This window comes from Primulina eburnea, chromosome 3 (genome assembly GCF_022965805.1).
Source record: "Primulina eburnea isolate SZY01 chromosome 3, ASM2296580v1, whole genome shotgun sequence".
Taxonomy (NCBI): Eukaryota; Viridiplantae; Streptophyta; class Magnoliopsida; order Lamiales; family Gesneriaceae; genus Primulina; species Primulina eburnea.
In genome coordinates, this window is record NC_133103.1 from 51957029 (window position 1) to 51984364 (window position 27336).

The 27336-nt window shown below is 34.3% G+C and overlaps 2 protein-coding genes across 8 annotated transcripts; both read left to right on the plus strand.

Moving 5' to 3' along the window:
* The first annotated feature begins 760 nt into the window (after window positions 1-760).
* Window positions 761-15153, plus strand: LOC140827877 (serine/threonine-protein kinase ATM-like). Its single transcript, XM_073190805.1, has 19 exons — window positions 761-1054; window positions 1426-1588; window positions 1673-1698; window positions 1815-1984; window positions 2127-2190; window positions 2318-2390; window positions 3618-3721; window positions 4572-4628; window positions 8200-8284; window positions 8676-8720; window positions 8822-8896; window positions 9357-9398; window positions 11817-11865; window positions 12681-12751; window positions 13067-13210; window positions 13302-13375; window positions 14162-14726; window positions 14835-14882; window positions 14989-15153. The coding sequence occupies exons 2-17, from the start codon at window positions 1448-1450 to the stop codon at window positions 14205-14207; spliced, it is 1266 nt and encodes a 421-aa protein (XP_073046906.1). The 5' UTR covers window positions 761-1054; window positions 1426-1447; the 3' UTR covers window positions 14208-14726; window positions 14835-14882; window positions 14989-15153.
* Window positions 15154-15180: 27 nt separating this feature from the next.
* LOC140827879 (serine/threonine-protein kinase ATM-like) lies at window positions 15181-21939 on the plus strand. 7 transcript variants are annotated; one of them, XM_073190811.1, is made up of 10 exons: window positions 15181-15963; window positions 18819-18956; window positions 19038-19100; window positions 19226-19353; window positions 19799-19940; window positions 20039-20179; window positions 20325-20426; window positions 20539-20585; window positions 21021-21079; window positions 21179-21937. In XM_073190811.1, exons 1-9 carry the CDS (start codon window positions 15748-15750, stop codon window positions 21064-21066), a joined length of 1023 nt encoding a protein of 340 aa, XP_073046912.1. In that variant the 5' UTR covers window positions 15181-15747; the 3' UTR covers window positions 21067-21079; window positions 21179-21937. The 7 variants fall into 7 exon arrangements, with proteins under 7 accessions (XP_073046912.1, XP_073046911.1, XP_073046909.1 ...); XM_073190810.1 differs by having other exon boundaries at window positions 21021-21939; XM_073190808.1 differs by lacking the exon at window positions 21021-21079 and having other exon boundaries at window positions 21179-21934.
* The last annotated feature ends 5397 nt before the right edge of the window (window positions 21940-27336 follow it).

A 27336-nucleotide genomic window follows, 5' to 3' on the forward strand; every position in this document is an offset into this window, starting at 1 on the left:
TTTACAAACATATCATTTTTACAATATTTTACTAATAGTTTTTTAATTAATATTATTTTTTTAAAAAAGCCTAAAACTCAAACTCAAGAGTAAACACGAGTTAAATATTTATTTAATTTTTCTTTTAAAAAGTATTTAGAATCCGCTATAAATTTCTACGGATTGAACTGTTTTTACAAACATATCATTTTTACAATATTTTATTAAATAGTTTTTCATTAATATTAATTTTTAAAAAAATCCCCAAAACTCAAACTCAAGACTAAACACAAGTCAAATAGGGAATCTGTGACATGCAAATTTCTACGGATTGAACTGTTTTACAAACATATCATTTTTACAATATTTTATTAAATAGTTTTTCATTAATATTAATTTTTTAAAAAATCCCCAAAACTCAAACTCAAGACTAAACACAAGTCAAATAGAAAATCAATCGACTTTCATAACTGCAAGAATATAATATTAAAAAATGAAAGAAAGAAGATCGAGTTTTTTAAATAAAAAATAGTAATAAAAACTTTAAAACAGACGGAAGCCTACTCAAATTAAATGAGACATGTTTTTTTCTTCTTCTTGTTTTGTTAATTTAATAAATTTATATAATTGTTACTTTTAAAAATATGTAAAATATAAAAATAAAAATTTTGCATTTTGAGATATTAAATTATAATTAATAAGTTTATCAAGTTATTTCAAATATAAAACATTGTACAAAATTATTTTAGTAAAATAAATTAAAAACGGGGAAAATAAAACGCGTTTTGTCGGTTTCCATATCTGAATTGGCCCCGCTCCCCTCCGCTCCCATTGTGGAGTTATCAAATACCCCGTAATAGGGGGTTCTTCTTCCCCGATCCATCTCCTGATTCTCCCGCCTTTTCTCTCTAAAGAAACCCTAGCGCTCTACTCCGAAGGAGTGATATTGGATACGCTAAAAATGTCCTTGAAACTCACTTCCAGAGATATTCAAGAGATCGTCTCCAAGCTATCATCCGACAAGGACAAAGCTCGAGAAGTAATCAAGAAGATATAGTTTCTTGGAGGGTAACGAGTTGAGTTTCTTGTATATGAAATCATCTTTTTACATAATTTTCAATGATTTTGTTTAATAGGATCGAGCAATAAGTAGAATTCATACTTGTATACTTTCACACAGTTCGTTTGTTTTGCTGAAACATTTCCGATTCATATTTCTTATCTTAGGATGGCATTGAGTCCTATTGTTTAATAGGCATTGAACAATATGTAGAGCTCATTGCCATTCCTTTTGTATCTATTTAAAAATGAAGGATTATTAAGAACTGCAGATTGGTGAGGGGATCCACATGTTTCTGTATCAAGAATTGTAGTCGTAGGTCATCAATGTAAGATTTATCATTGATGTAGTTTTTTCTGTTTCATTTGATTTCTTCTGTTTTTCAGGCAAAAAAAAATCTTCTTCTACATGTGGCTAAATCACTTTTCAATCATGTGTGGATTGTCCTCAAAGATGTTCCAAGTTTCCAATCTGAGTATTGTGTTATCCTTCGCTATCTTTTGGAAGTTACATATTATCGGTTTCACATGCGGAAACAAGTTTACTCCAGTGAGTGTACCTCCAGTAACTTGGCTAATACACTATCTATATGACTGTGAATTTCATCTGCAGATCGGTTTTCTATATGGACAGATCTTGTACTTCTGTACATGGAAAAGGTGGAAACAAGCCTGAGCACAGATAATTTTGGTCAAATAATCGTCACACAGATTTCTTATAGTTATTCTATTGCAATAATCGTCAACTTTATAATTTTGTTCTTTTTGCATGTTAGGGATGAGGGAAAAATTTCTTGCAAGCTTGTGGAGTGCATCAATACATATTTGTTAAAGGATGAACCAAATTTAGGTGGCAAATCCCTGGAAATTCATCAAGCATTAAATCATTTCGTGTTTCGGTACTGGTTTGCTACTCATGATCGAAGTCTAAAATGTGTCTTGAGCGGTACTAAGTTGATGGTTTTAATTTAAAGTTAAATGTCTGTAGTACTTCTAATTTGTCCTTCATTAGTAGGATTCTCTTATTTGCTATGCAAAATTGCAAGTAAGTTTAACTAGAGGTGTGGATGACGGTTCTATTTTACTAGAACTTGTGGATGTGATGAGCAAGGAGCTTGATCAAATGAGTACCTCCAGCACCAATTCACCCTGGTTAGAATTACATCGTGCTTAATTTTTGGTGGGTTTATGAAATGCTACTTCTCTGCTCTTGTTTGTATTTTATTTATTTATTAATTATTATTATTATTATTATTATTATTTTGAGTGACTCAATTAGGGGTGAAAAATGTGGGATTATGACAAGCTCACAGTTCAAGGTGGCGGAGCTTGGTGACCTTGTGTTTTGCCAGGTACTTATTGCAGCAACTTAATTGTTGTGCCTTTTAAAGTTGATACTCCATTACATATTTGTGGTTGTGTGCTTACCAGACACGATATGGATCTTTTGTATTTCATTGGGTTATGGGCTCGGTTTTATCTTCTGGTGGTTATTTTCAACCTTATTTTAGCTTACTCTGTTCAATTTTGAATAATAGGATGATGGGAAAAACAACAGAAAAAAAGTGAAAAGTCTGGTCATAAGTGTTGTCTCCATAAACGACGTGCCACAACTTAATTTTTCTTCTTCTTGATTTTATATAATTGTCACCACTTCATGCTCGTAAGAGCATATCTTGGGATATTAATGGTGGAGTAAACCACTTCAATCAAATGACAAATTGATTTCAATATTGACAATACCAAGTGAGATTCTATCAAATGAAAAATTGAGTTCTGACCCCTTTTTGATTCAACAATTAACATGAATTTAAGCTTTTAAATGAACCAAAAGGGCTTAATAGAATTTTGTACTTCAATATGTAGAATTCCATTTATATCATATTGAGCAGAAATAAATACGGTATAAAACTGTTGAGACTTTTCAGCTGTGATATGATGCAAACATTTTAAAACATAGTGAGAGGGAAGGACAACTGAGAGAACATAAGTGAATAAACTGAGAGAACAAAAGTAAATATTAAGTGTGATTTTAATGAATCAAAATTTGATTTCTAATTCTTTTACTTTTTGAAATAGTTTGAGATGCTTCCATGTATTTGGTATGACATGAAGCATTCCTCTTTATTTCAATCTTGAGAAAAACAGTTTTCCATATTTATTTATTTTTTTTGATAGAAAACTATTTTATTAAAATAATAAGCTTTAGTTACAATAAAACGATAAAACGAGGATAAGTAATCCTCGTTGAGCTGACTCCCTTACTAACTTAACCTAAATGAACCGAGTTTGACACTATTGCCGTGGCATTACAAACTTCCAATCTCGGACTAAATCATTTATACATAAATGACTAAATTCTTTCAATCTCGTCGTCCATATTGCAATCCTGAATTTGACTTTGTCCCATACTTGTTCAATCGAGTCGGTTTCATCTTCAAAAATTCTTCTATTCCTCTCCAACCATAAGGACCAAAAGACGCAATGAACAATCATAACCCAGAAATCAATCAGTGTAGACGGTAATGGACATTTCCATATTTATGGTCAAAGGTTACAAGGCAATGTTCACTTTCCAGGTGTGCGCTAATACATATAAAAGCCCAGTTACTGAAAAACGAGCTCGGAGGGAGCATGTGGTTGTCCTGATAAAAGAGAGAGTCATGGGGGGCAAATGGCCACAGTAGGTTTCAACAGAACTTGTTCTTTTGAGTAGATAAAAAATATAAACATCAAATATCTCAATACTTAACAGTATCCTTATGGCTGGTGGATGGTGTGATATCATGTTTTTTCCTTGTTCATGGATCACACATTCGATGGCATATCCGACACAATATTTTTCAATAATTCCAAATTTGTTTTTACGTTCAAAAGAATGAGAATCTATTGTTCACATTTGCATTCATGTTGCTACTTATTATCCACCATCTTGAGTTAAAACGAGCTAATATTCGTGGCAGGCATGCTGCAATTGTTTGTCTCATCCGCAATTATTCTACTCGCATCCGTAAAGATCACTTATTGATTTTATTGTGAAATCTTGACTGTTACCTGTAGCTTTATTGACTGGTTTATATTTCATCCTCCGGTGACAAAAAATTTGTGCTCCTGTAGTCTATTTGTCTCCTTCCTGTGTGCTGGATATGCATTCACATTTTCTTGATATTTTAATTTGGTTAATATCTATACCTCTTCGTTGAGGGAGAGGAGAGCTGTTGTCTGTTTTTCTTTTTGCCTTAATTTCAAACTTATTCTTTTGGCACCAGTAGGGAACTATTTTTTTTCTTGTTAGGGTCTTGCAGAGGCACAATTCTCTTATCTTTGTTGGTTTGTCATGTGCTTTGTAGGTTCTCTTTTTCCTTTTGCTTTTCAGTACAAATGTTAATTCATCAGTTGCCTTACTCAAGTGATACCGCCATTCAGACTTGTTTCTAATGTTTCTGTTTTTCATACTTCTGATATCACATTTGCCCTTTCTGGAGTTCGCAGTCAAATTTTGATTTCCGGAATTCGCTTGTTCTCGATTGCAGAATTATTAACGCTGAAACTTTAGAGCATTCTTATGACGATCTGTTCTGCACGTTGCAGTAAGTTGTTCCTTTACATGCAAAAACTTCATTTCACTCTGTATAATTGAGCCTAAGAAATCAGTGTGATATGGTTTGCAACTGTAATAATTTGATGCTTAAACAAACACTATGCCCCGCTCCCCTCCGCTCCCATTGTGGAGTTATCAAATACCCCGTAATAGGGGGTTCTTCTTCCCCGATCCATCTCCTGATTCTCCCGCCTTTTCTCTCTAAAGAAACCCTAGCGCTCTACTCCGAAGGAGTGATATTGGATACGCTAAAAATGTCCTTGAAACTCACTTCCAGAGATATTCAAGAGATCGTCTCCAAGCTATCATCCGACAAGGACAAAGCTCGAGAAGTAATCAAGAAGATATAGTTTCTTGGAGGGTAACGAGTTGAGTTTCTTGTATATGAAATCATCTTTTTACATAATTTTCAATGATTTTGTTTAATAGGATCGAGCAATAAGTAGAATTCATACTTGTATACTTTCACACAGTTCGTTTGTTTTGCTGAAACATTTCCGATTCATATTTCTTATCTTAGGATGGCATTGAGTCCTATTGTTTAATAGGCATTGAACAATATATAGAGCTCATTGCCATTCCTTTTGTATCTATTTAAAAATGAAGGAAACTTTTATTCATTTTCTTTGTATTATTTTGTGAAGTTTGGCGGGTACATGATGATAGTTTTTGATGTTTGTCATTACCTTGTTTTATTAATTTATTTTCCCCCTGAAATGGGCCAGTCAGATAAACATAAAGGTAATTTACTTTCTTTTATTTGATTTTAAATTATTCAAACAGGGAGTCTCATTCGCTACATGCGTTATGAACTTCGAATCTTTTGCGAGAATTATTGGAAATACTTATAATTGGCTTTTTCTGTAATTAAGTTTAGGTAATTTCATATCCGCCTCTTCAATTCTACAAGTGATTAATATTCTGAGATAATTTTTTCGTGGATAATATTTTGCTCATGTAGTGTATTAATGTTTTTTATCTTTTGGTTTATGAATACAGGAAGGGGTTAAGTTGTTGAATACATGGTTAGAAACCGATAGATCCATTGGATTCTGTAGATATTTGTCTGATAAAACTTCAGTGCTTAAGCCTAACGAAGTTCCACATTGTAAGCATATATAACCATCTATGTTTAACCATCTGAAAGATTTCGTTTTATTTTTATTGTTTTGGATGAATTGATGGTGTGCAGTTGCTTACTACTTTTTTGTGCATCTGAGACTTGGCCTTTTCTTGTCAAAATTTTAATGCAACGTGCATCTTCCAAGATCTCATCCAGCAAGAAGAGATTACCGAAGTCAATTTTTGGGAAGACTGTTCGGATTATTGTGCAACGAGCCCAGGATGATGGGTGTTCAGGTTAGTGTTTGAAGTTTTTGTCTCATATGGAACATGAAAGCAATCTGATAATGTTGTGTTTGTTCGCAGAATTTCTTGTGGTGAATATCTTAGATACCTTTTTAATTTGAATGAATTTTGATGTATGCAACTATCTGTGACTTTATCTTAGAGAGTCTTCCAAGAGTGATGTTGCTTGTCGGCCGGCTTTAACTTGCCGTAAAGGTCTGTTCTCATTTCATCTTGTCAATCATGTGTAAAAACATTATCCTCCTCACTTCGAAAGGTCTTGTGTTGAATTACCACCAACATTTCATCACTTAAATTTAGTGAAAAAGAAGACAATCTAGATGGCGCTGAAGTGAAGGAGTCCTTTGCTTTTGTATCTAGTTATTAGTATCTTTTTGAAATGTTGCACTAAAGGGGTTGACGCAGCCTTCAAATTTCTCCTTATCTTTCAGTAGGATTCTCTTATTTGCTATGCAAAATCGCAAGTAAGTTTAACTAGAGGTGTGGATGACGGTTCTATTTTACTAGAACTTTTGGATGTGATGAGCAAGGAGCTTGATCAAATGAGTACTTCCAGCACCAATTCACCCTGGTTAGAATTACAACGTGCTTAATTTTTGGTGGGTTTATGAAATGCTACTTCTCTGTTCTTGTTTGTATTTTATTTATTTATTATTATTATTATTTTTATTTTGAGTGACTCAACTAGGGGTGAAAAATGTGGGATTATGACAAGCTCACAGTTCAAGGTGGCGGAGCTTGCTGGCCTTTTTTTTTGCCGGGTACTTATTGCAGCTACTTAATTGTCGTGCCTTTTAAAGTTGATAGTCCATTACATATTTGTGGTTGTGTGCTTACCAGCCACGATATGGCTCTTTTGTATTTCATTGGTTATGGGCTCGGTTTTATCTTCTGGTGGTTCTTTTCAACCTTATTTTATCTTCCATTGTTGCTAAAATTGTAGCAGCTTACTCCGTTAAATTTTGAATAATAGGAAGATGGGAAAAACAACAGAAAAAAGTGAAAAGTCTGGTCATAAGTGTTGTCGCCATAAACGACGTGCCACAACTTAATTTTTTTTCTTCTTGATTTTATATAATTGTCACCACTTCATGCTCGTAAGAGGATATCTTGGGATATTAATGGTGGAGTAAACAACTTCAATCAAATTACAAATTGATTTCAATATTGACGATACCAAGTGAGATTCTATCAAATGAAAAATTGAGTTCTGACCCCTTTTTGATTCAACAATTAACATGAATTTAAGCTTTTAAATGAACTAAAAGGGCTTAATAGAATTTTGGACATCAATATGTAGAATCCACTTATATCATATTGAGCAGAAATAAATACGGTATAAAACTGTTGAAGGCTTTTCAGCTGTGATATGATGCAAAATTTTTAAAACATAATGAGAGGGAAGGACAACTGAGAGAACATAAGTAAATAAACTGAGAGAACATAAGTAAATATCAAAATTTGATTTCTAATTCTTTTACTTTTTGAAATAGTTTGAGATCTTTTTAGTTGCTTCCATGTATTTGATATGACTTGAAGTATTCCTCTTTATTTCAATCTTGAGAAAAACAGTTTTCCATATTTATGGTTAAAGGTTACAACGCAATGTTCACTTTCCAGGTGTGCGCTATTACATATAAAAGCCCAGTTACTGAAAAACGAGCCCGGAGGGACCATGTGGTTGTCCTGATAAAAGAGAGTCGTGGAGGGCTAATGGCTGTGGTAGGTTTCAACAGAACTTGTTCTTTTGCTTAGATAAAAAATATAAACATCAAATATCTCAATACTTAACAGTATCCTTTGGGCTGGTGGATTTTTTCCTTGTTCATAGATCACACATTCAATGGAAAATCCGACACAATAGTTTTCAATAATTTCCAAATTTGTTCACATCTGATAAGAAACAATATTATTTTAATAAAAGATTTTAATTACAAAAAGGAGACCAGAGGTCATCACATAACAAAGTAAGAACTGGAATCATATTAACGCCATATGAGACTCCAATCCGTAAACAAATTTGACAGCGAAAACATTTTAAACTCCACATTATTTGTAATCCAGCATGGAACCCTAAGTTTAATCTCGTGTCAGCACTCTTTGTTATTCATTTTAACTTCTGACCAATTTTGTATTTCATTTGAATGAGTCTTCGTAAGATTCTTCTCACGAGTTTTTTATTTTATTTGAAGGAGTCTGCTTAGACTTTCTTTATCGATGCTTTTTGCTGCTCCAAATGAGAAATCATCGAAGAAGCTAGCATTTCCCTTGAATGAGGTATATCACATTATATGTATGGAGGAAAAGATATAGTTTTATTCGGTGTGTCCTCCTGGTTTCTTGGAATAATTTTGTTCCTTGGACTTGTCATAGTCATATGCTAATTAAGAAGGATCGTTTTTAATGCAAGCTTTGCTTGTATAATATGTGGGGAAGGATGCAGTCTAGGTTTCTTTGTTCACTTTTCTTTATCATGGCCAATAGCAATCATATATTGTGGATGGACTGGATTGTTGCTCATCAATTATTGCGAACATCTTACCTTCCTACTTCTCTCCCTTTCCTTTCTTATTAATAAATTTTTTCTGCCTCTTTCTATCAACGTCTTTTTTGAAGAAAAATGGCACTGATTAATTTTTTTTTTGTGTGGCATCTGGGGCTTTCTAAGGATAATGAAAATAAACTCCATGAACTTTCTGGACCATTATATGAGGTATCGCGTTTGTAGGATGTCTAATGCAGGGACCTGCTTGATATTCTTTTTTCTTTTAATCCTTGTGCATATTTTGTTTTATTTTTGTAAAAATTCTGTAGGTTGGCAAAGGTTGGCATGTGATATGGAACTGCCTTATGCGGAGTTTGCCAACATTTTGCAATCTCACCTCAATTGTAAGCATCCATTTGTGTAAAATTCCCATCAAGGCATGGTGTAGATAGATCTTTGAAATGCTTCCTTTCCTCTTATGGGGAATTGTTAAGTACAATTCATCTACTTAGCATTTCATATTGTAGGAAAAAGTAGGTACAGTTAGATTCCCTCTCACGAAATCTCAATCTCATTTTGATAAATGCGTGTTTAAAATGAATGTGTTTTTAATATGGCATTGATTATGCACTTAAGTTAGGAGAGAAAAAAAGCTACCTCACTTTTGTTATGGGTGACCCCTAAATTGAAGGTTAAGGATAGCTTAACGATGTCTTAACACCAGTTTCTTCATGTTTCCATATTGTATAATGTTCTTCTATTTGTAATTTTGATTGGATGTTCAAGTATTTATACAATTCTGAAATCAAATTTTCAAGCTCTAAATTCAGTATTACAGGGTTAGTTGTGCTCTCGTCTTTGCAGGTGGAGGCTGCTTTTATGCTGCTTTGTAGCATAACGTCGAGCGTAAGATTATAGATAACTGTTTGCTTCTCTTATTTTGATTTGATTGTTTCTTTGCTAGTAAAATGCTTGCTTCTCCATGATTTCAGTATAATAACTTCTTTGCTTGGCATTTACCTAGGATACAAAAGATTCATATCTTGTTTCTCTCGAGATATGGGATCTTCCGCTATTTAAACGCACACTTCCAACGTGAGTGATTCACCTTTGCAAACTTTTTGTCGTTCATGTTGCTTTAGAGTATAAATCTTTCGTTGTATGACATTGTCGATCTCATCTTTACCCTAAAATCCACTTAATACTTGTCTGATATTCTTTCTTTGTTCCGGAGAGATACATGTTATATATATTTTTGTTCGTTTACTCTCTTGAATATGACCCGTGGTACTATGGGATGGTTCGTTCAGCTTTTTTGGAAACCTCTAGCTACTTTAATTTCTAGTAAAATTAATTTCTCTTGAGATGGTAAAGTGTTCGCTATTTGGGTCCAACGAAGAATATATGACTTAGGTTGCCACTAAAATATGTCATGCAAAAAGATGCTTTAGGGTCACCAGCCATATTTCGGCAAAAATCCTCCGATGCCCAAGAGAAAATATGAAACGGGAGAATATTTGAATGCATAATAATTGGTGTAAAATTGGCATACATTAGCATACATTTTAAAGTTTGTGTACAATACCCACTATTTGTAGCTATAGAGTTATAATTGGTTGAGAAATAATAACTCACAAGGATTTGAAGTTCATCTCTATCCGGAAATATCGGGACAATCATTCGACGTGAAAAAGAGAACATGTTCAATCTAGAATTCTGATGTCGATATTTCTCGCCATTGGGATGAAACTACAAATTTAAAGGATGTAGGACTGGAGTCCAATGAAAAACAACCCTAAAGGTCTGTTTATTAGATGCGTCAGCCACTCCAGTTTATAAAAACTGAATTATTCTAACATAGAATATATCATGTCAAGCCAAAGGCATATTTCATAATTCTTGTTAGAATTTAATTCACCTTAATATATATCTTAAATGTGACCATTGGTTATATTATATCAGCACTAACCAAATATTAATCATATGCTGTCTCTTAAGCTGAGTAAGAGAGGACAACTAGGCAGACTAGTGTATTAAGTGCATACACCTTTCAAAATAAATTGCAACTCCTAATATCTTGTGTGACATGGAATTATGGAAGCCTTACTATCGGCCTTCCTATATGCTACTTTTTTAAATTTTCATTTTATTTTGCTTTTAATATTGCTAGGTAAATATTTTACGGAATAATCACCTTATATATCCATTTGATCTCCTCCGTGATGGTCTGATAATTCTGAACACCTTAAATAGTTATTTGATTTCCATGATATCTTCGATGGTTTTCTCATATTTTTTTCTATTGCCTTTTTTATTTTTTTCTTCATTAATATCTTGGGTAGAATTAGTTGGTGACAATTGTTGCTTACAGCTTACCTCAATCTAATCGAATTATTAGAATTGTTGGTTCAGTGATTCTGTTTCAAAGAGTTGAGTCTTTAATGTTTAAACCATCAGTTGTTTTTTTTATGTATTATCAAGCACTTAAATTCTATAATTAGTGAAGTGCAGTTTAGAGTAAACATTAGGACGGAATTGTTGGTCTTATATGGATGTTGCCTTTTTTTCTTTCTGGCAGCAATGTAGTATTTGTTTGTTGACATTTAAGTTACTATACATTCATAAAGATTTAAATTATGCAGTTACCATCAACTACATCCTTATGAACAATAGCAATTTTTATTTTATAATTACGAAACTTGTAAGGTTTAGATTCCATTGTCGCCATTAGAATACCATGGTATGTGGAGTTATTTTATAGTATGTTTGAGTGATAAACGAATAACGATTTGATTTTCGCTTATGTTTCAGAGGAAGTGTTTCTCACTGACTTTTTTTAAAATAAGAATGAAAATTGTGGGGTTGTAAAGAAGTAGATTTTTCTAGTCTTATCATGAGATGGCTGATGCACGAAATGCAATATAGTTGAATACTTCCTTTCTTCCGGGGTCAAGTTTTAGAATGCTTTTATGTGATAAGATATTCGTGTTATCATGCAAACTTTTGTTTTAAGGGGAAAATTCTAGTTAAGAGTAGTTTAGGTGAAAATAAAACCCTTGCACAACCATTATTCAATTCACTGGCTTGAAATTTTTGTGTATGGATCCCCTACAAAAAATTTGTTTTTGAGATTAGTTTCCCACCATATTTTATTGGTGTGCCGTGTGTGATTATGTTAAAGTAACTTGCTGTATGTTCTCTCGGAATATCAATGTTAATCTTTGATTCAGAGTTCAGAATGCAAGAGTATAATTTTCGTTTAGCTGTCGTAATTCTTTTCCGATGATTCTATCCAATGTCCTGATGTTGGGAAATATACTTCAGGTCTGCTTTGTGTTTCATCTCATGCTACTTCTCCAGGAGAACCTCGTTGGTAAGAACCCATTATATTTCTCATTTTTGTATTCCTTTAATAACTGCAAGAGTGCTTTTCAGACTCGTGTATTTGATATTTCTCTCTTAGTTTCTTCTCTTATAACCAACCCGAAACATAACAACTCTGCTGTGTAGAAACATATATGAGGGTCTTTTCTCATCAACAACTCAAAACAGAATGACTCAACTGTGTTGAAACATGGCTATTAAAGTTCAGGTTGTATCTTTCTTTTGATTTCTTTTGTTATTTCAAAGCTGTTATGGTGGTTGGAAAATATCTAAATGGTGCTTACTCTACAGTTGATATAGTCAAGAGTATGATGACCATGAGAAGCATACAGGTAGGCATCTTGTTGCGGTTCCAAATTTGTAGTTTTGGAATCTGGAATTTCTTCCTCTAATATTTATGGCCATGTTTATAGACTTGGTAATAATTGATTGGTGCTTTAGTAGGTGGAAAGGAAAGGGTTGCCATCCCATTATCATAAACTGCGAATAAAATGGTGTATTTGATTTTTGCGTCTTTCCCTGAGATGCAAAGCTTGTTATTTTGTGCTTGTTTCCCGTTGCTATATGTCATATTGGATGACAGTGTTAGTAATTCTTCGTCATGTATCTAAGCCTGCAAATTTGTTAGTAGGAATGAAATTCTTGGGATCGAAAAAAGATTTTCCTTCATCTTAACAGCTTTTCTTTATTTTAGCTTTTGAATTCAATTTGAATGGATTACATTTTAAAAGGGTGTTTCACGTGTTTCAATTTATTGGAAGGATCCAGATTGTAACTTAAAAGTATTCGTTTTCTTGCTGCAAGGTGATCTGCAAGATTTTTTGTATCTTCGGCAGAATGTGTTACCAGCTGTTTTAGCTATACTTAACTTGAAGGTACATTCCAAACTAGGTACAGTGGCTTTGATATTTTGAAGTGATTTGATGAGATTGATCATAACTTTTAATAACCAAGGAATTTTTTTACAATCTTCAAATGATTCTCTGTGAAAATTCCAATCTATCTGCATAAGAAATGAATCCCATCAACGTATAGATTGAGAGAATATGATGAATCCATCAATTTTCTAATACCTAGTACTACATCCTTTTTTGTATCTCTTTACTTCTTTGTTTTTCTTTTATACATGTATAGGTGGTGCAGGATGTTGACATTATTTAGAATATTTGATTGACCTCCTAATTACATAGGAATTCACAACACTGAATGAGCGGTTCGTTGTGCTGCTGCCGGCAGCTGCATATGCCCTTTCTACTGGTTCTACCCCTCTTCTTATGACGCTTCAGGACTTCTGCCGTTGCTCTATGCTTGAGCCTGTGGAGGAATTGGCCAAGGTATTATTCTTGCAAATCCATCCTTATAAACCTTTTGATCTCACGTATAATGACTTATCTTAAAAGGTTGTATCCGATGTCTGGTAGATAGAGGAAAGTCCAAGTGATTTTTTGGAATGCTCAGTTGAAGTTCTTGCGAAGATTGACATTGATTCTGGTCCAAAGGTGTCACATACTTCTATTTTTTGCTACTTTTGAAATTTTAATAACTGATAGATTTGCACTGTCAGTTATTATAAATTTGTTGGTGAATTTGTCCAATTACTGCCAAAATGTACGATTGCCACTGAATCTATGAGATCAGCTGCTTCGTGAAATGGAAAATCACGTTCTTGAATGCATAAAAGAAGTAGAAATTGACAAAATGCCTCTCAGAAGTTATCTACACATGCACTCTCTTAGCTAATTTCATGTTCTGCTCGTATTCAACAAGGTCAATCTTCACTTTCATTGATCCTTCCCATTCTCTGTTGCGGCAGTAATCCTTTTATATGTCCCATGACTTCACTTAAACTCTTTTGAACCGTGTTGTATGCTCCTCTGTAAACTTTTAATAAGCTCCACGTAATTGGGGCTTGAGACAAACCTGCACATGACGGCGTGACATTGTTCATTGCCTGCATGGTTACCCATCGCACTCTTGTTCTGGTTTGATTAGAAGGTCCATATTTTCTCAATCACTTGATTGGGGATGCCAATTTTATTCATTCCATTATTTTTTTGCTTTCACTAACAATTTATAGGCTTTTTGTTTCAATCTGATCTTAGTCATTTGTTTCGTCAAATATAATGTTTTTGTGATAAATTTATTGACACGTTTCTCTTTAGCACTTGTTTGCATATTTTATTATTTCCTTCATTTTTCTCGAACAACTATAAATTTTTATGGATATGGTTTTCAATATTCTGTTGTATTCTCACAGTGTTTCACATTTTTTCTTTCACTCTCAGGATCAGAGAAATTCCTCGTTTCTTTTCTAAACTGGGTGAATCGTAAATATTACAATGATGGTTTGTCAGGATGTTTGGAGTGGAGCTCCATAATTAATAACATTGACTCGACTGCGATTTATTTTAAAAGTTTCACTAGCTCGCCTTTTCTTAGCAATTGCCAAGAGAAAAATATTGCAAGTTCTGGATTTTATTTTGGAATTGTTCAATCTTCTGAGAGGCTTCTGAAAGCCCTTCCAAAACTGTATGAAAGATGTTCAGAGTGCAGAAGGAATTCTCAAGCAAAGCCAGACTTCCCCGATTTATCAGACGCCCACTCCATTCATGATCCGTTGCCGCTAAATAACAGAAAATAATTGATTTTGGATGTGGAGTTGGATATGAACGGCGGGTCTATTGATGTAGATAGGTTAGGTTTTGACTGTATTCAGACAACTGGGTCTTCCGTTTCTTTAGTGAATCAGAAATTGAATTTCCTGTCAATCATTTCAAGTTTTTTCCCAATTTTATCATTGTCGACGTGGGAAATCATGTTCAATCTTAGGGAAAAGAGAACGACCCACACGTATCTTAGTCTCATACGGTCATACCTTTACGTTCCATGTTTTTCTTGGCATTTGCTTTATAGCTATCATGCACACAAGTAATTTATTTCTGTTTCGTATTTGAGTAGGTTTTAGAAAACTTTTTATGCATTCTCAGCCGGCATATATTGGATTTGGTATTGTGCTCTTTTTGTCGTCTCTGTCATTTCAATGCAAGCAATTTGGTGACACCATTTGATTATTCTAAAACTACGCGGTCTCTATTTGATTTCCCCTCTGCAGGTTACGTCTATGACTGATGTAGTAAATTAATATGAAAATCTTAAATTCCCGTGTTCCTATATACTGGATGGCATCTGTTTTTTGGTGGCAAGCCTGTTGCAGTCAAATGGGGTTGGAACTCAGAATACTGTTGCATCTTCCTTTACGAAAAGGGAGACCGAAGAGGTGTGATAGTTGTGATATATCTCTAAACATGCTTGGATGTTAGTGAAAATTATTGATGGCAAGTGGGATGTGAGTTTGAGTTATTAGTGTCAATATTTTTGTTTCTTACTTGATTTTGCTGACTTTATACATGTCATTTTTAGCTTTTGTCAGAACAGTCTTGAGGAATGCAATTGTAAGTTAATGTTTAATTTGTACAAATTATCCAGTGTTAAAATAAAAGTTGAAGTAAAAAAGATACAATTGAAGCATAGTTACTAGAAGTTAGGTCGCGAGAATTAGGTTTCAGATCAACAAGGACAAACCAGATCAACGAGGACAAATCATTTAACTTTTTGAACATTAATATTATTTTTAGATTTGTATTACATCTTTGTCGAAGTTATTTTGGTTTAGATGTCTTCTATGTTTTCTTAATGTGGTGAGGCGTTTGATCTAATTAATGTTAAAAATGATAGTACCTCGAGTCAACGATTTTAGCATAGGGTAGTTGTATGTCGTGTTCACTCGATGTGGATTGATCTTTGCGAATTGATATTACCCATGTCAGGATCATAAGATGACATTTTTGCTATTGAATATCTTGAACTATATATGCTGGTTTTTATATTTTTTTTTTCCCAGGTTGCTTGCCAGCCTTGTGCAGCTTTAGTTAAGAGTCACTTTGTGCATATCTTCTCTGTCTGTATGGCAATGCATTGCAGTAAGAAAGCTGGGTGGGAGAGGGGATCAAGAGTGCTGGAAACTTCTATTTTACTTATCGTTGATATCTCTGAACATGAAAGGGATGAACTCATTAAGAAGCAAATGGTACTTTCACTTACTGTCTACAATTTTAGTTTTAACTTTTAACATCTCATGTTGAAAATCAGCTGCATTCTATTTGATACTGTTTGCATGAAGTTAATGTTGTAATTGTGTTTCTTTGAAATATTTTTCTTTTATACTAAATTGTGGTAAAAAATTAAAAATGAACTAATCTGAACAAAACCTTTGTCTGTTACACGTATGTATCAAGTTTCAGTCTCAAAAGCAATTTTAATTCTAATTTATGAAAGTGTTTTGTAAAACAATGGTAAAATTTACATTCAATTAAAAAGTTCATTTTTTATGCTTGACCCGCCAAAAATTGGAGTTTTGAACTTTATGTGATGTTTCTCAGCATAAGTGAATAATATAAGTGGATAATTGACACCTTGAACTAGAAAGAATACGATGATTTTTGAAGATTTAGAATTCTTTGGAAGAATGTTGGGACAAGATTAAGTTTAGGGTTTCAAGTTGGATCTCTAAGAATGTGGAGGTTAAATCGTTCTTGGTCGCAGACTTGTATAAGAATCGACTCGTAGTACGAGTCTTACCTTACTATGCATGGACCTTTAGTCTGCTTTTTGTAATTAATTTCTTTTGATTATATAATATCGTTTCTTTTTTAAAAAAACTAGTGCGAATAGAAAGAAATATCTTCTTTGTTACTTGGAAAACATGATCAAATTCAGATTGTAACTTTCTCATCACATCCAAGAAATAGGTGCATTTTCTCTCCTTGTTAGTATCATTCTCAATCTTTGTAGGATTGTCTTCAAGCAGAGTGAGTGGAAATGCCTCTGAACATTTAAGGTGTTTAGCATAGTTATGAAATGCGAGCGCCTGGCTGCGCCTAGGCGACAGGCGCACCTGTTGCGCCTAGATTATGACCCAGGCGCACGACGTTAAACAAGCGCGCGCGCGCCTGCAGAAAGGTTTGTATAATATGATTAGATTCAATTATTTCAATATATATAACTCAAGCCCAATAAAATTAAAAGCCCAATAACAAACAAAAGCCATGTTTAACTTTTTAAAGAGCCCTACAATCTACATGTGCCGGTCTGTGAAATTTTTTCTGTGTATGCGTTGCGGCCTCTCCACGTCTCAAACTCTGTTTCTGTTCGTCTCTCTCTGTTCTAGTGGCTACATTATCTGTTAATTGATTTTTATTTATATTATTTGTTATTTTTGGGAATAAGTATTTAATATAAATAGAATAAAATACTTTATATATGTTGAATTTTAAAATTTGCGTCAAATACGCTTTACTTCGGTAAAGCGTGCGCTTCGCCTCGCGCCTCAGGCTCCAAGGCACCCTAGCGCTTTAGTGCGCCTTGCGCCCCAAATAACTATGGTGTTTAGCAATCTCTCTAATAAGACTTTTGAAAAACAAGGTGCAAGCAAGATGGATGAAATGGATAGTCTAAGAGTAAATATGATGTTCCACCTCTTGAGATGGACATAGGAGCCGAGCCCTATGAAGAGTTGGGGACAATAGAGTGTTAAGTATGGTGGGTCTGCTAGCTATAAGTTTAGTCTCCCTGAATAAATAACCGGGAGACCGAATTACCTTCTTGAGGAGATAACAAGAAACCTGAGACATGAATCATTAAGAGAAATATGAGTTTATTTCTTGTTTCCTTTTCAGTTCATTTCGGTTTGTATTGATATGGATAGCCATCTTTCTCCTAGAAATTATCGATTGAGTATTTAGGGCTATTGCAGTTGGTGCAATGACGAGTGTTGGCCCTATATTATTTTTATTGATAACCATTGCAGAGGCTTTAGAATGATCATTTAATCTACTATTAACACCTTTATGCTTTTCGATTGGGCTGTGAATAAGCTTCATCTAGATTTGGCAAAGAGAGGAAGCCAAAGCCCTGGTCCCTAACTCGATGTAGATTGTGATCAAGACCAAAAAAAAATATATAGAGCCGATACGTAACGGTACATTTCCTTAGTTTCTCAATATCCTATGGACATTTTATATCATTTAGCCTACAGTAATCAAGTTGCAAGAATTTTGAGTCCAACTCACTACATTACTCCACAAGAGGGCGATCTCTTTGGTGTGGTTGGAATGTTTGCTTCATTGGCTTTTAGACTCAAGAAGAATTTGACACATCCAGATAGTTCTTGATTCTATTCCAAACTTCTTTAGCCGCCACACTATGCAAATAGGCCATCAGCCTTCTATCATGGAATTGATGAGCAAAGACTTGACCGTAGCATCTTTAGCCTCCCATTCCTCATATCTTGGGCCGTTCTATGCGATGCAACCTTCGTCATTGTGATGCATCCCAATTTCTTCTGCCTGCAATATGCATCTCTATAAGTTGAGACCAAATACAATAATTAGCATTATCCAACTCGTCAAATTTGTTGGAAACAAAATTTCATGGACAGTTGCTATGAATTGCTTTTTGCCATCAAGAGTGTTCACATTTGCTTTTCCAGACATGATGTAAAAACTAGATGAAAGATTAAGAAAGTCATGGCTCTAATTCAGCCGAAAAGAAAGAACAATTGCGGTTTCTACTTTCTATACCAGTACAAATTGATAAATGGTTGAATGATCTTAATATATACTAGGGAAACCTATACACAATATGCATAACCTATTCTATAATAGTAAACTATACAATCAATAGGAATCACTCATGCAATTAGTATTTTGATTGTCAGACATCAAAGCCTATCTAAAAAGAAAATTTATCGATACAAAATATCGGACGGCTAATTTTCTGATTCTAATACATCAAATTCTATTTAAAATGAAAATATGATGATGCAAAACATTGTGCGAGCTATATACGCTTACTGATTTGTTATGTTCTTCACTTTGTATGCAGGTTTCTATTGTGAACCATACATTTTCTCAAGCTTCCAGCTCCTCTGACTGTCCACTTCCATTCTTTTCTAAAGATACAATTGCATGTACAATTCAAACTGTTGTGGATTGCTTCTTGGATAGGTTCAATACCTTCTGTTAGTTGTCTATATTTTTTTCCATGTTTCTTCTAAAAGTTTGAGTGTTCTATTATTGATTGCTTTATTCTTGCAGTGGGGAGCACTCTAAAAGTTTCGAACTTGTTGACAAGATTAACATCTTCAGACCGGACAGAGTATTCATGGTGATTCTTCAAAACTTATATTTCAAGCTGTTTTTTCGTTATTATATTTTCCTTTCCAGTAATTTTGTCTTGTGTATTTATTGTTGAATGCATATTTTTAAAATAAATGACACCTTTGTTTGTAGTTTATAGTTGATCTACATTACAAGATCGCTACTGCGGCTCATCATTGGCATAAATGCAACCATTTGGCCGGCATTGAGGTGCTCGTCAATTTGCTTGGGCATAGTGCTGTAATTCCTAGTACTTTTAAGTGAGTATTGCTCGCACATCTTACACCCATGACTTGGTGATATAAATATTAGGAATTACTCTACTCCATTATTTTTCTGTTTGGGAGGCATATAAATATGTAACATTTTTATCGAAATTTTTTGTTTATGTTGAGTCGTATATACCATGATATGTTTGTTGATACAAAGAACATTTTATCATATTTTTCTGAATACAATTTTAAGATTAATGGAGTCTTAATGGTCGTTTATAACTTAGCTCTGTTGACTGCAATTCTCAGTGTGTTATGTGGTCTTGAGTATGATATTTTTCACTTGTAAAAGAGTTTTTTTAAATACTTGGAGGAGTTTCTTTAGAATAGAGTCAGAGGGTACAACTGACTTTAATTTGGATACTAGTTGAACTCTCAAGGGGCTTCTTATATCATGTGTTCTTGCAATGGTTGGTGTTAATTTTCTGAACAGTTACCTTCTCAATTTGATTGGTCAATTCATTGGTTGCGACTGTTTACTTGATCAACGTTGTTGTATAATTTCTACACTGCTCAATATATCAAGAGATTACCCATCAGGGGAGACTATCAGAGTGCTTGGTGAACAACTTCAGGCAACAACATATTTTAATCTCTTTTGTTCATTTAATGTTTTATATTTATGCTGATAATGTTTTATGATTTATGCTGACTTAGTTGTTTCACTTGATAGTTTTTAGTGTCAGAGTTGGTCGCATGTTGCATCCCTTGTGGAACTAATAAGAAGCTATCCGTGAATACATCATCCCGAGCTATATTACTTCTCCAACAACTTATCATTGGTGCTGATTCATCTATGGTTGAATTCATAAAAGTATGATCTATGTATTTTTGATTGCAATGATTGATTTCAGAATATACACGTAAAATTTTAATGCTGTAAACTATTTATTTACAACAATCACTTTCACAGCTTTTAATTGCAATTGCTCATTATTGTTGGTCAATATCTCAATCAGGAACTAGTGGCATTCCCTGAATTCGATATATTAATTAATGAAATACGAGACTTCCACCGGAAAATACGTCAAACCTACTCACCGAGGGTTCACTTACTGAATGTAATCAAGTGCTACCTGCCTCATGTTTATTGACACTGGACCATAATGTTCAAGCCGTTTGTGTTCTTCATTAATATCTTACTTTGTTATAAGAGTGTTTTTAATCTTTCAGTATGTAAAGAGACCTCACTATGTCCCTCCAAGATTACTTCTTTGCAGGTATGTCCTTTATTCTCCCAGTTCACATTTTTTTGTTTCATAATATTTCTACTGCTGAAACAATATGGTAGAAACACATCTTATTTCTCTTTTTATTTTGTTCTGTAAATGTAATATTTCTTTGGCTTAAACAGTATAGTGAAGAGTATAGTTGACACAACTTCTTAGTCACAGTGAGTGCGGTTGGTTTTTTTGTCTTAATTACATGTTTAAAATTTTCTAAAGTGATAGCATCATTCTTTTGCTTCATTAGAGGATGTTTAGGAGAGAAATTAACTACTTCTATCTAGAGATAGCTAAAAAACTGAAAGCATTGCATAAAAATATTGGGTCAAGTGGGATATTTCTTGGAGATCAAAATGATTTCAAAGATGCATATTGGCATTCGGAAAATGAAATTTTTCGTGCTGCTTGGAAGCTTGTTTCATTGTGCAGCTTAGATAACACAAATGATCTTGTGCAATACTGCAATGGTTTCTGATTTCATATCCAAGGTAACAGTAGCGTTGCATTTTGATCTCTTAGGAAACATTTCTCAAATTCATGAAATATGCTTTCGAGTACATTTGATTATGCTTCAGTTATGATTATAGATTGGAATTGGCGATCCTCATCGTGTTGTATTCCATCTGCCTGGTGATTATTCAGTACCTGTGTTTGGAATAGCTATTGGCATGGGAGAAACTAACATCCATGCAGATACAGGCATATCGGAAGAAGCTCTTCTAGTCCTTATGAGGCTTCTAAAGAAGTATTTGAGACTGCTGTTAGCTTTTGACTGTGCTATAATCATGCGTTGTGCTTATCTTCATTCTTTGTTTTGAAGTTTGATGTATATGATGTCATTTTTCCTGTGATTTAAGTTTCATTATAGGAAAGATATCTATGGAAGTTTCTAGGACGAACAAATATGTATGAAGAAAACAGTAACTAAAATAGGTTACAAATAATTATGCATATCTTAATTTATTCTACTCACTTAGATACTGGACTTCTGCTAATTTTTTTTATATAAAATTTATTATAATACTCCTCAAGTTGGTGCATAGACATTGATCATGCACAAATGTTTATAGGTAGGCTTTGTAAGTTCTTTGGCCAAACACCTGTTCTTTGTTGAGTTGCTGGCATGAATGACAAGCATATAGTTCCAACTTGCCTTAAAATAAAAGAAGACAAAGAGTATGAATTTGTCCGATGTAAACCTATCCTGATGAACATAATCGATCAAAAAGATATACAGATTATTATCAAGGAACATCTGGACCTTGGACTAATCAAAGCAGGAATATCATCATATAGTAGTCAAGGTTTTCTGATAAGAAATCATGGTGAGATCAAAAGAACAAACAAAGGTTAGTTATTAATTATCAAGAAATTTATAAGATATTGGAATTTGATGTGTATTTCATACCTAGTAGAGAACATCTAATTAGTTGCAGCAACACTAAAATATTCTCTAAATTTGATTGTACATCTGGATTCTATCAGATTCGGATGCAAGAAGAAAGCAAGAAATTCACAACTTTCTCTACACCACAAGGACACTATATTTGAGAAGTATTACCAATGAGATTGGCTAATTCAACCCAGATATTCCAAAGAAAAATGAATAATCTATTCAAAGATTATTTCAAATTTATGTTTGTCTATATTGATGATGTTCTCATCACATATAAAAATATAGAAGAAATATCAATCATTTAGAGATTTTCTCTAAATTTTTAAGAAGAAGAACTGCTTTTATCTGAAAAGAAAGCAGTTATTGTTACAAAAAAAATGCAAGATTTTTATGGACAAAAGAACACACAGAGTGGCTTATCCAATTAAAGGAGATTTGTAAAAAATTTCCAAAAATGGCTATTCCTCGAGACGAAGATGATCGAGTATTATACACCAATGCCAGTGATCATTGGTGGACAGCAATTTTAACCAAACTCACATCAGACGGAGAACAATCATATAAATATTGCTGTAGACTTTTCTCAGAAGCAGAAGCCATAAGATGTCATATCAACGAGAAAGAATCTTATGCAGTAAAAAGGACGTTTGAAAAATGACCATTATTTTTACTTGCAAAGAAATTTACGTTAAAAGTTGATAACACAAGTAATAGATTTCTTGAGAAAAAAAAATAGAATCTAAATCTGAGAAAGCTAGATAAAATTATATTTTTGATATTATGATTATTAAATTTCATGAAAATATTCTTGCAGATTTTTTAACAAGAGATGGATAGCGGTGATATCGATGTCATCATAAAAATGCAGATGCATTTGAGGGAACACCTTGAAATGCTTAAAAAACGAGTTCAATAAACTTGCCCTAAATGCAGAAGTTGCGGGTAGGCTACAACAAGCCGATAAGAGAATTGTCTCCGGTCGAATTACAGGATGTTATAGGCTTATACTGTAATGCACATGGGCTGTTCCCGATTGGGCTTAAGTCCCCTCACGGTTATCCCATTACCCATTACTCATAGAACTTCTCCAGCCCAGGCACTGGAGCTTTTGCCTTCCCAGGATTAGAACCCAAGACCTCCTCAGGAGGTCTTGGGTTCTAATCCTGAGAAGGCAAAAGCAGAGGAGGTCTTGGGTTCTAATCCTGGGAAGGCAAAAGCTCCAGTGCCTGGGCTGGAGAAGTTCTATGAGTAACGGGTAATGGGATAACCGTGAGGGGACTTAAGCCCAATCGGGAACAGCCCATGTGCATTACATATACTTAGTTATGATCTGTAATGTAACGGCCTATCCTCCAAGGCATTGAGAAGCCACTAGTTTCCCAAATGGAGAATTTTCGAGTACATGACTATATACCTGGAGCTGGGGATTCAAATACCCCTAGCACAAGTATTAAGTAGGGATCATCTCTAGATGAATCGGCTAAAACAAAAATTGAAACTCCAGATCCTTATCTCGAACTTTCAAGTCAACCTTTACCTCGTGGATTGAATATGGAAAGATCAACCTTAAACCTAATATAGACAAGGGTAAATCTAAGGTTGATACTAATGAAACTGCAATTTCTCCATTACATGTATATCAACAAAATTGAAAGAAATTAAAAACAAGAATATGCATTAACCTGGCCACAATCAGGGTTGATGTTTCAGAGAAATATCCTAGGATATGGATGAAATCAAATTCATATTCAAAGCAGGTAAAGGCATGCTATGAATTCGGGGCTCTGGCCTCGATTTATACTACATCACCCAGCTTCCCAGAAATCTAAGGATTACCCAAATGGATCCAGGAAGCTGTTCATCAAACATGGGCAAATAATGAATATTTGTCCAGATGAGACATTCTGGAGCTATATTTTTTCAGTACAACACCAGAACCAGCAGGAAAGGGCTCTCATGAATCCTTTCATTTCATCAAGCTAAGGAGTCCAGATACAAATGTCCAGAAATTTATCAAGAATCCTCCATCAAAAGAAACACCCCTTATTGTTTCAATAACTGAAGATGACATCTCCGCCAGAAGAGCATGGGGTCTATGAGTCTTTCTATCAGAGATGGACAAATTCAAGTTTCCATTTAAGTTTTACCATAATTCTGTAAATGGATCATTCTTGTTAAATACCATGACTGGAAAAACAAGTTTTGCAGAAGATCTATTCGAAAAGGCTGTCGGGAATTAAAGAAACTTGTCGAAAATTTTGTAATATGGCTCATGTGGGAAGATGATAAAAAAAAATATGTCCAAAATGCCCGAATCAAAAAAGCCATAGTTTGGCAAGGGCTTCAGACCAAGAGCAGATAGGAAGCATCTTGCAGAGACATGATCAAGTGGTGAAGGACCACAATTCAAATTTTCTCGGGGACACCAAAAGTTTAAGATTCTCCGACAAAAGTAAAGGGACATGTGACCATAATCACGTTTTTCTTGGGACATGTGATTTTCCCACTATCAAAAAAGACTTGGACCCCAATTACACCCATAAATAAAGAATAAACGGGAACAAGTAAAATACACAAGAACAAAGTCGGGAACCAAAGAAAATGTATTCTACATATTTGAAGGTTTCTAAAAACGCATCAGGGTGATAAGAAAGCAGCTGAAGATTTTCAAAGATCTCTACAAACTGTTAAAAAAATGAGGGAATGAAATCTCAGCCGAGATGATCCAAACCCATATCAACTGGTTGTTCCAGGAGATAAAAATGGAAGAACAAGTTGTTTCTAGATTGATAATCTAGAAATAGGCAACTCAAGAAAAATGGAGGGACCACTTAACCAACCACTCAAAAAGATAAGGCCAACCACAGCTGGAAGGCAATAAAGAAAAGCTATGGCAAGATTTTGAAGTCCGGAACTCAAATCCGCAAAGGATCCTGGGAAGGTAAAAGTTCCAGTGCCTGGGCTGGAGAAGTCCTATGAATAATGATCGCGGGTGAGCAGTTTCGAGTCATTACAACTTCTATAAATAACAAGGCAGCAGGAAGATGAACTCCAAAACATAATTCAAAACGTGAAATCCTAAACGTAAAACCAAACCTAATTTTAGTATTTTGCAAAATAAATAGTAAACTCTTAAATATTCTCAAAACATATAAAAATCGTAAAATCTTTAAAGTGAGGATAAACCATAATATAAGTGCGAAAAACTAGCGACGGTTCTCGGGTTATATGCACCTTCAGTCCATCTAGTTCAACCATCAAGGCCTCCAACAACATCATGTTCACCTGCATCGACCACATCTAGTGAGTCTATTGACTCAGCAAACCTTAATCTTGATAGCATGTAATACATATACATCAACATGCAATAGTGAAAATACTTTTACTTAAAATAGCTTTTCGTAAACGTAAACTTTAAACTTTTCATCATAAACATGTCCCTTTTAACATATACTTTTTCATATCATCATGAACGTATACATATTTCCTTTTCATTGAATTGAGATATTTAATTGTGACTTTCGTATCAGCTGAAGGTCGATGGATCCATCTACGTATAACCATGGTACCAGGCGGTGGAGACACTCTCACCCGTCAACTGAGCATTGGCCTTACATATCATCATATCATCGTATTATCATATTAGTTACAATTAATTCATCTCCTTCAACTTTTCATATTTCTATCACTTATAAAATTCAAGCATATATAAATCATTTTTTCTTTTGAAACCAAGCATGCAACACGTCTTTTAGCGTTAACGTTTTATCATAATGTTCCATAAGCAATTTAAAATATGTGTTTTAATATTTACTACAGAATTCAGGGCACTACCAGGATGTCTAACATTTTTCAGGTGTAAAATGACTGTTTTGCTCCTGAAACCCTAACTTTCCATATTTGTCTTTAGACCTTAAACCGATGTCTCAAATCATTCCAAACTTAACATATTACATTAAATAAACCCATAATTATTTCTTAGACGTAAACTGAAGCCCTTCGACTAATTTCCCAATTTGTTTTAAAAGCTTAGACGTATATCCCGGTTGACTCGTATTGACTTGAAACTTACCCAAACTTTACCAAATTCGAATCAAAGCTTATTAACACCTAACTAAACCATATTCAACCCAATTCATGCCCATTAAGACCTTCGAACCAGCCTAGGACACCTACTGAACCCTTGTTCCTATTTGCGAAAATCCTAGCCATCCTAGTCATGCAAGCTTCGGCCCTAACCCTTATCCACCATGACCAGCCCCTAGTTGACCACCCAAGGACCCTACTGGACCAAGCTTGAAAAGCCTAAAACCCACAACCCCTCAAACTCGTCCCAAGGCATGCGCGGCTCTCCAGCTAGAAGCTGTGGCCATCAAAGACTCCTAGCCGAAGAACCCTAGCCGTTAAGGACTCTATTTTCATTCAAGCCTTCCTTAGCTTTTTTCCAGTCCTTAGCCATGTCTTGTGACCTTTAAACCTACTGAAAATCGTCCCTTATGATGTCCCTACCATGGCAGCCCCTTTGTGCAATGTTATCATAAGTTTTGGATCACAAAAACTTGAGTTATTGGCATTTTATGGCACAAAAACGAAAATAATACAAGAGTTCATACTTTTTTCATGCAAACATACATCAAAGATATAATATGGTGTGATAGATGAGATAAATGAAATTAAGGTATGCCTTTGCGTTTATTACGCACGAAAACGAGTTGAGATGCGAAGAACGTCGATGTAGAGGGGACTTGCTGAATTTCTCTTCAAAACCGTGGCTTCCCTTCACAAAATACGTGTGGTGTGTGCTTCATTGCTGTAGGAAGAGTCCTAGTAGGTTTAGAGAGGGGTGGGGCGTGTGTTCATGGAGTTTGGGATAGGGTTTAGGGCCTTTTATTTTAATTAAAACATAGTATAAGCGTAGGTTCATTAACCTAGTATAATAGGCCCATTAAGCCCATTAGTTAATATTTACAATATTTTGTTTAGGAAAGTTTGTGAAAATATCAGCCAAGTTCTTAAAAAGTTCATATTTTCGTCGAAAATCAAATATTGGTTTCAAATACGACTCGACGTATAAAAATATCTCAAACGTGTTCAGTTTTTTGCTTATACAATGAGTAATCCTAGATATTTTCAATGCTTCTAGATGTTTGACGAAATCGAAGGAACCTGGTTCCGTAATCCAAATGCATGATTCTGTGAGAAAGCCGCGAAAAAAGTTACCAAGCTTTTTTACGTTGTGCTATTTTATTTGTCCATTCTATCTTTTATTCATATTGGTTCTTTGTTCCTTTTTGTGCCAATAATATTTGGAAGTCGTGTAAGGTTTTGGTATCAGGATGCTAAACCACT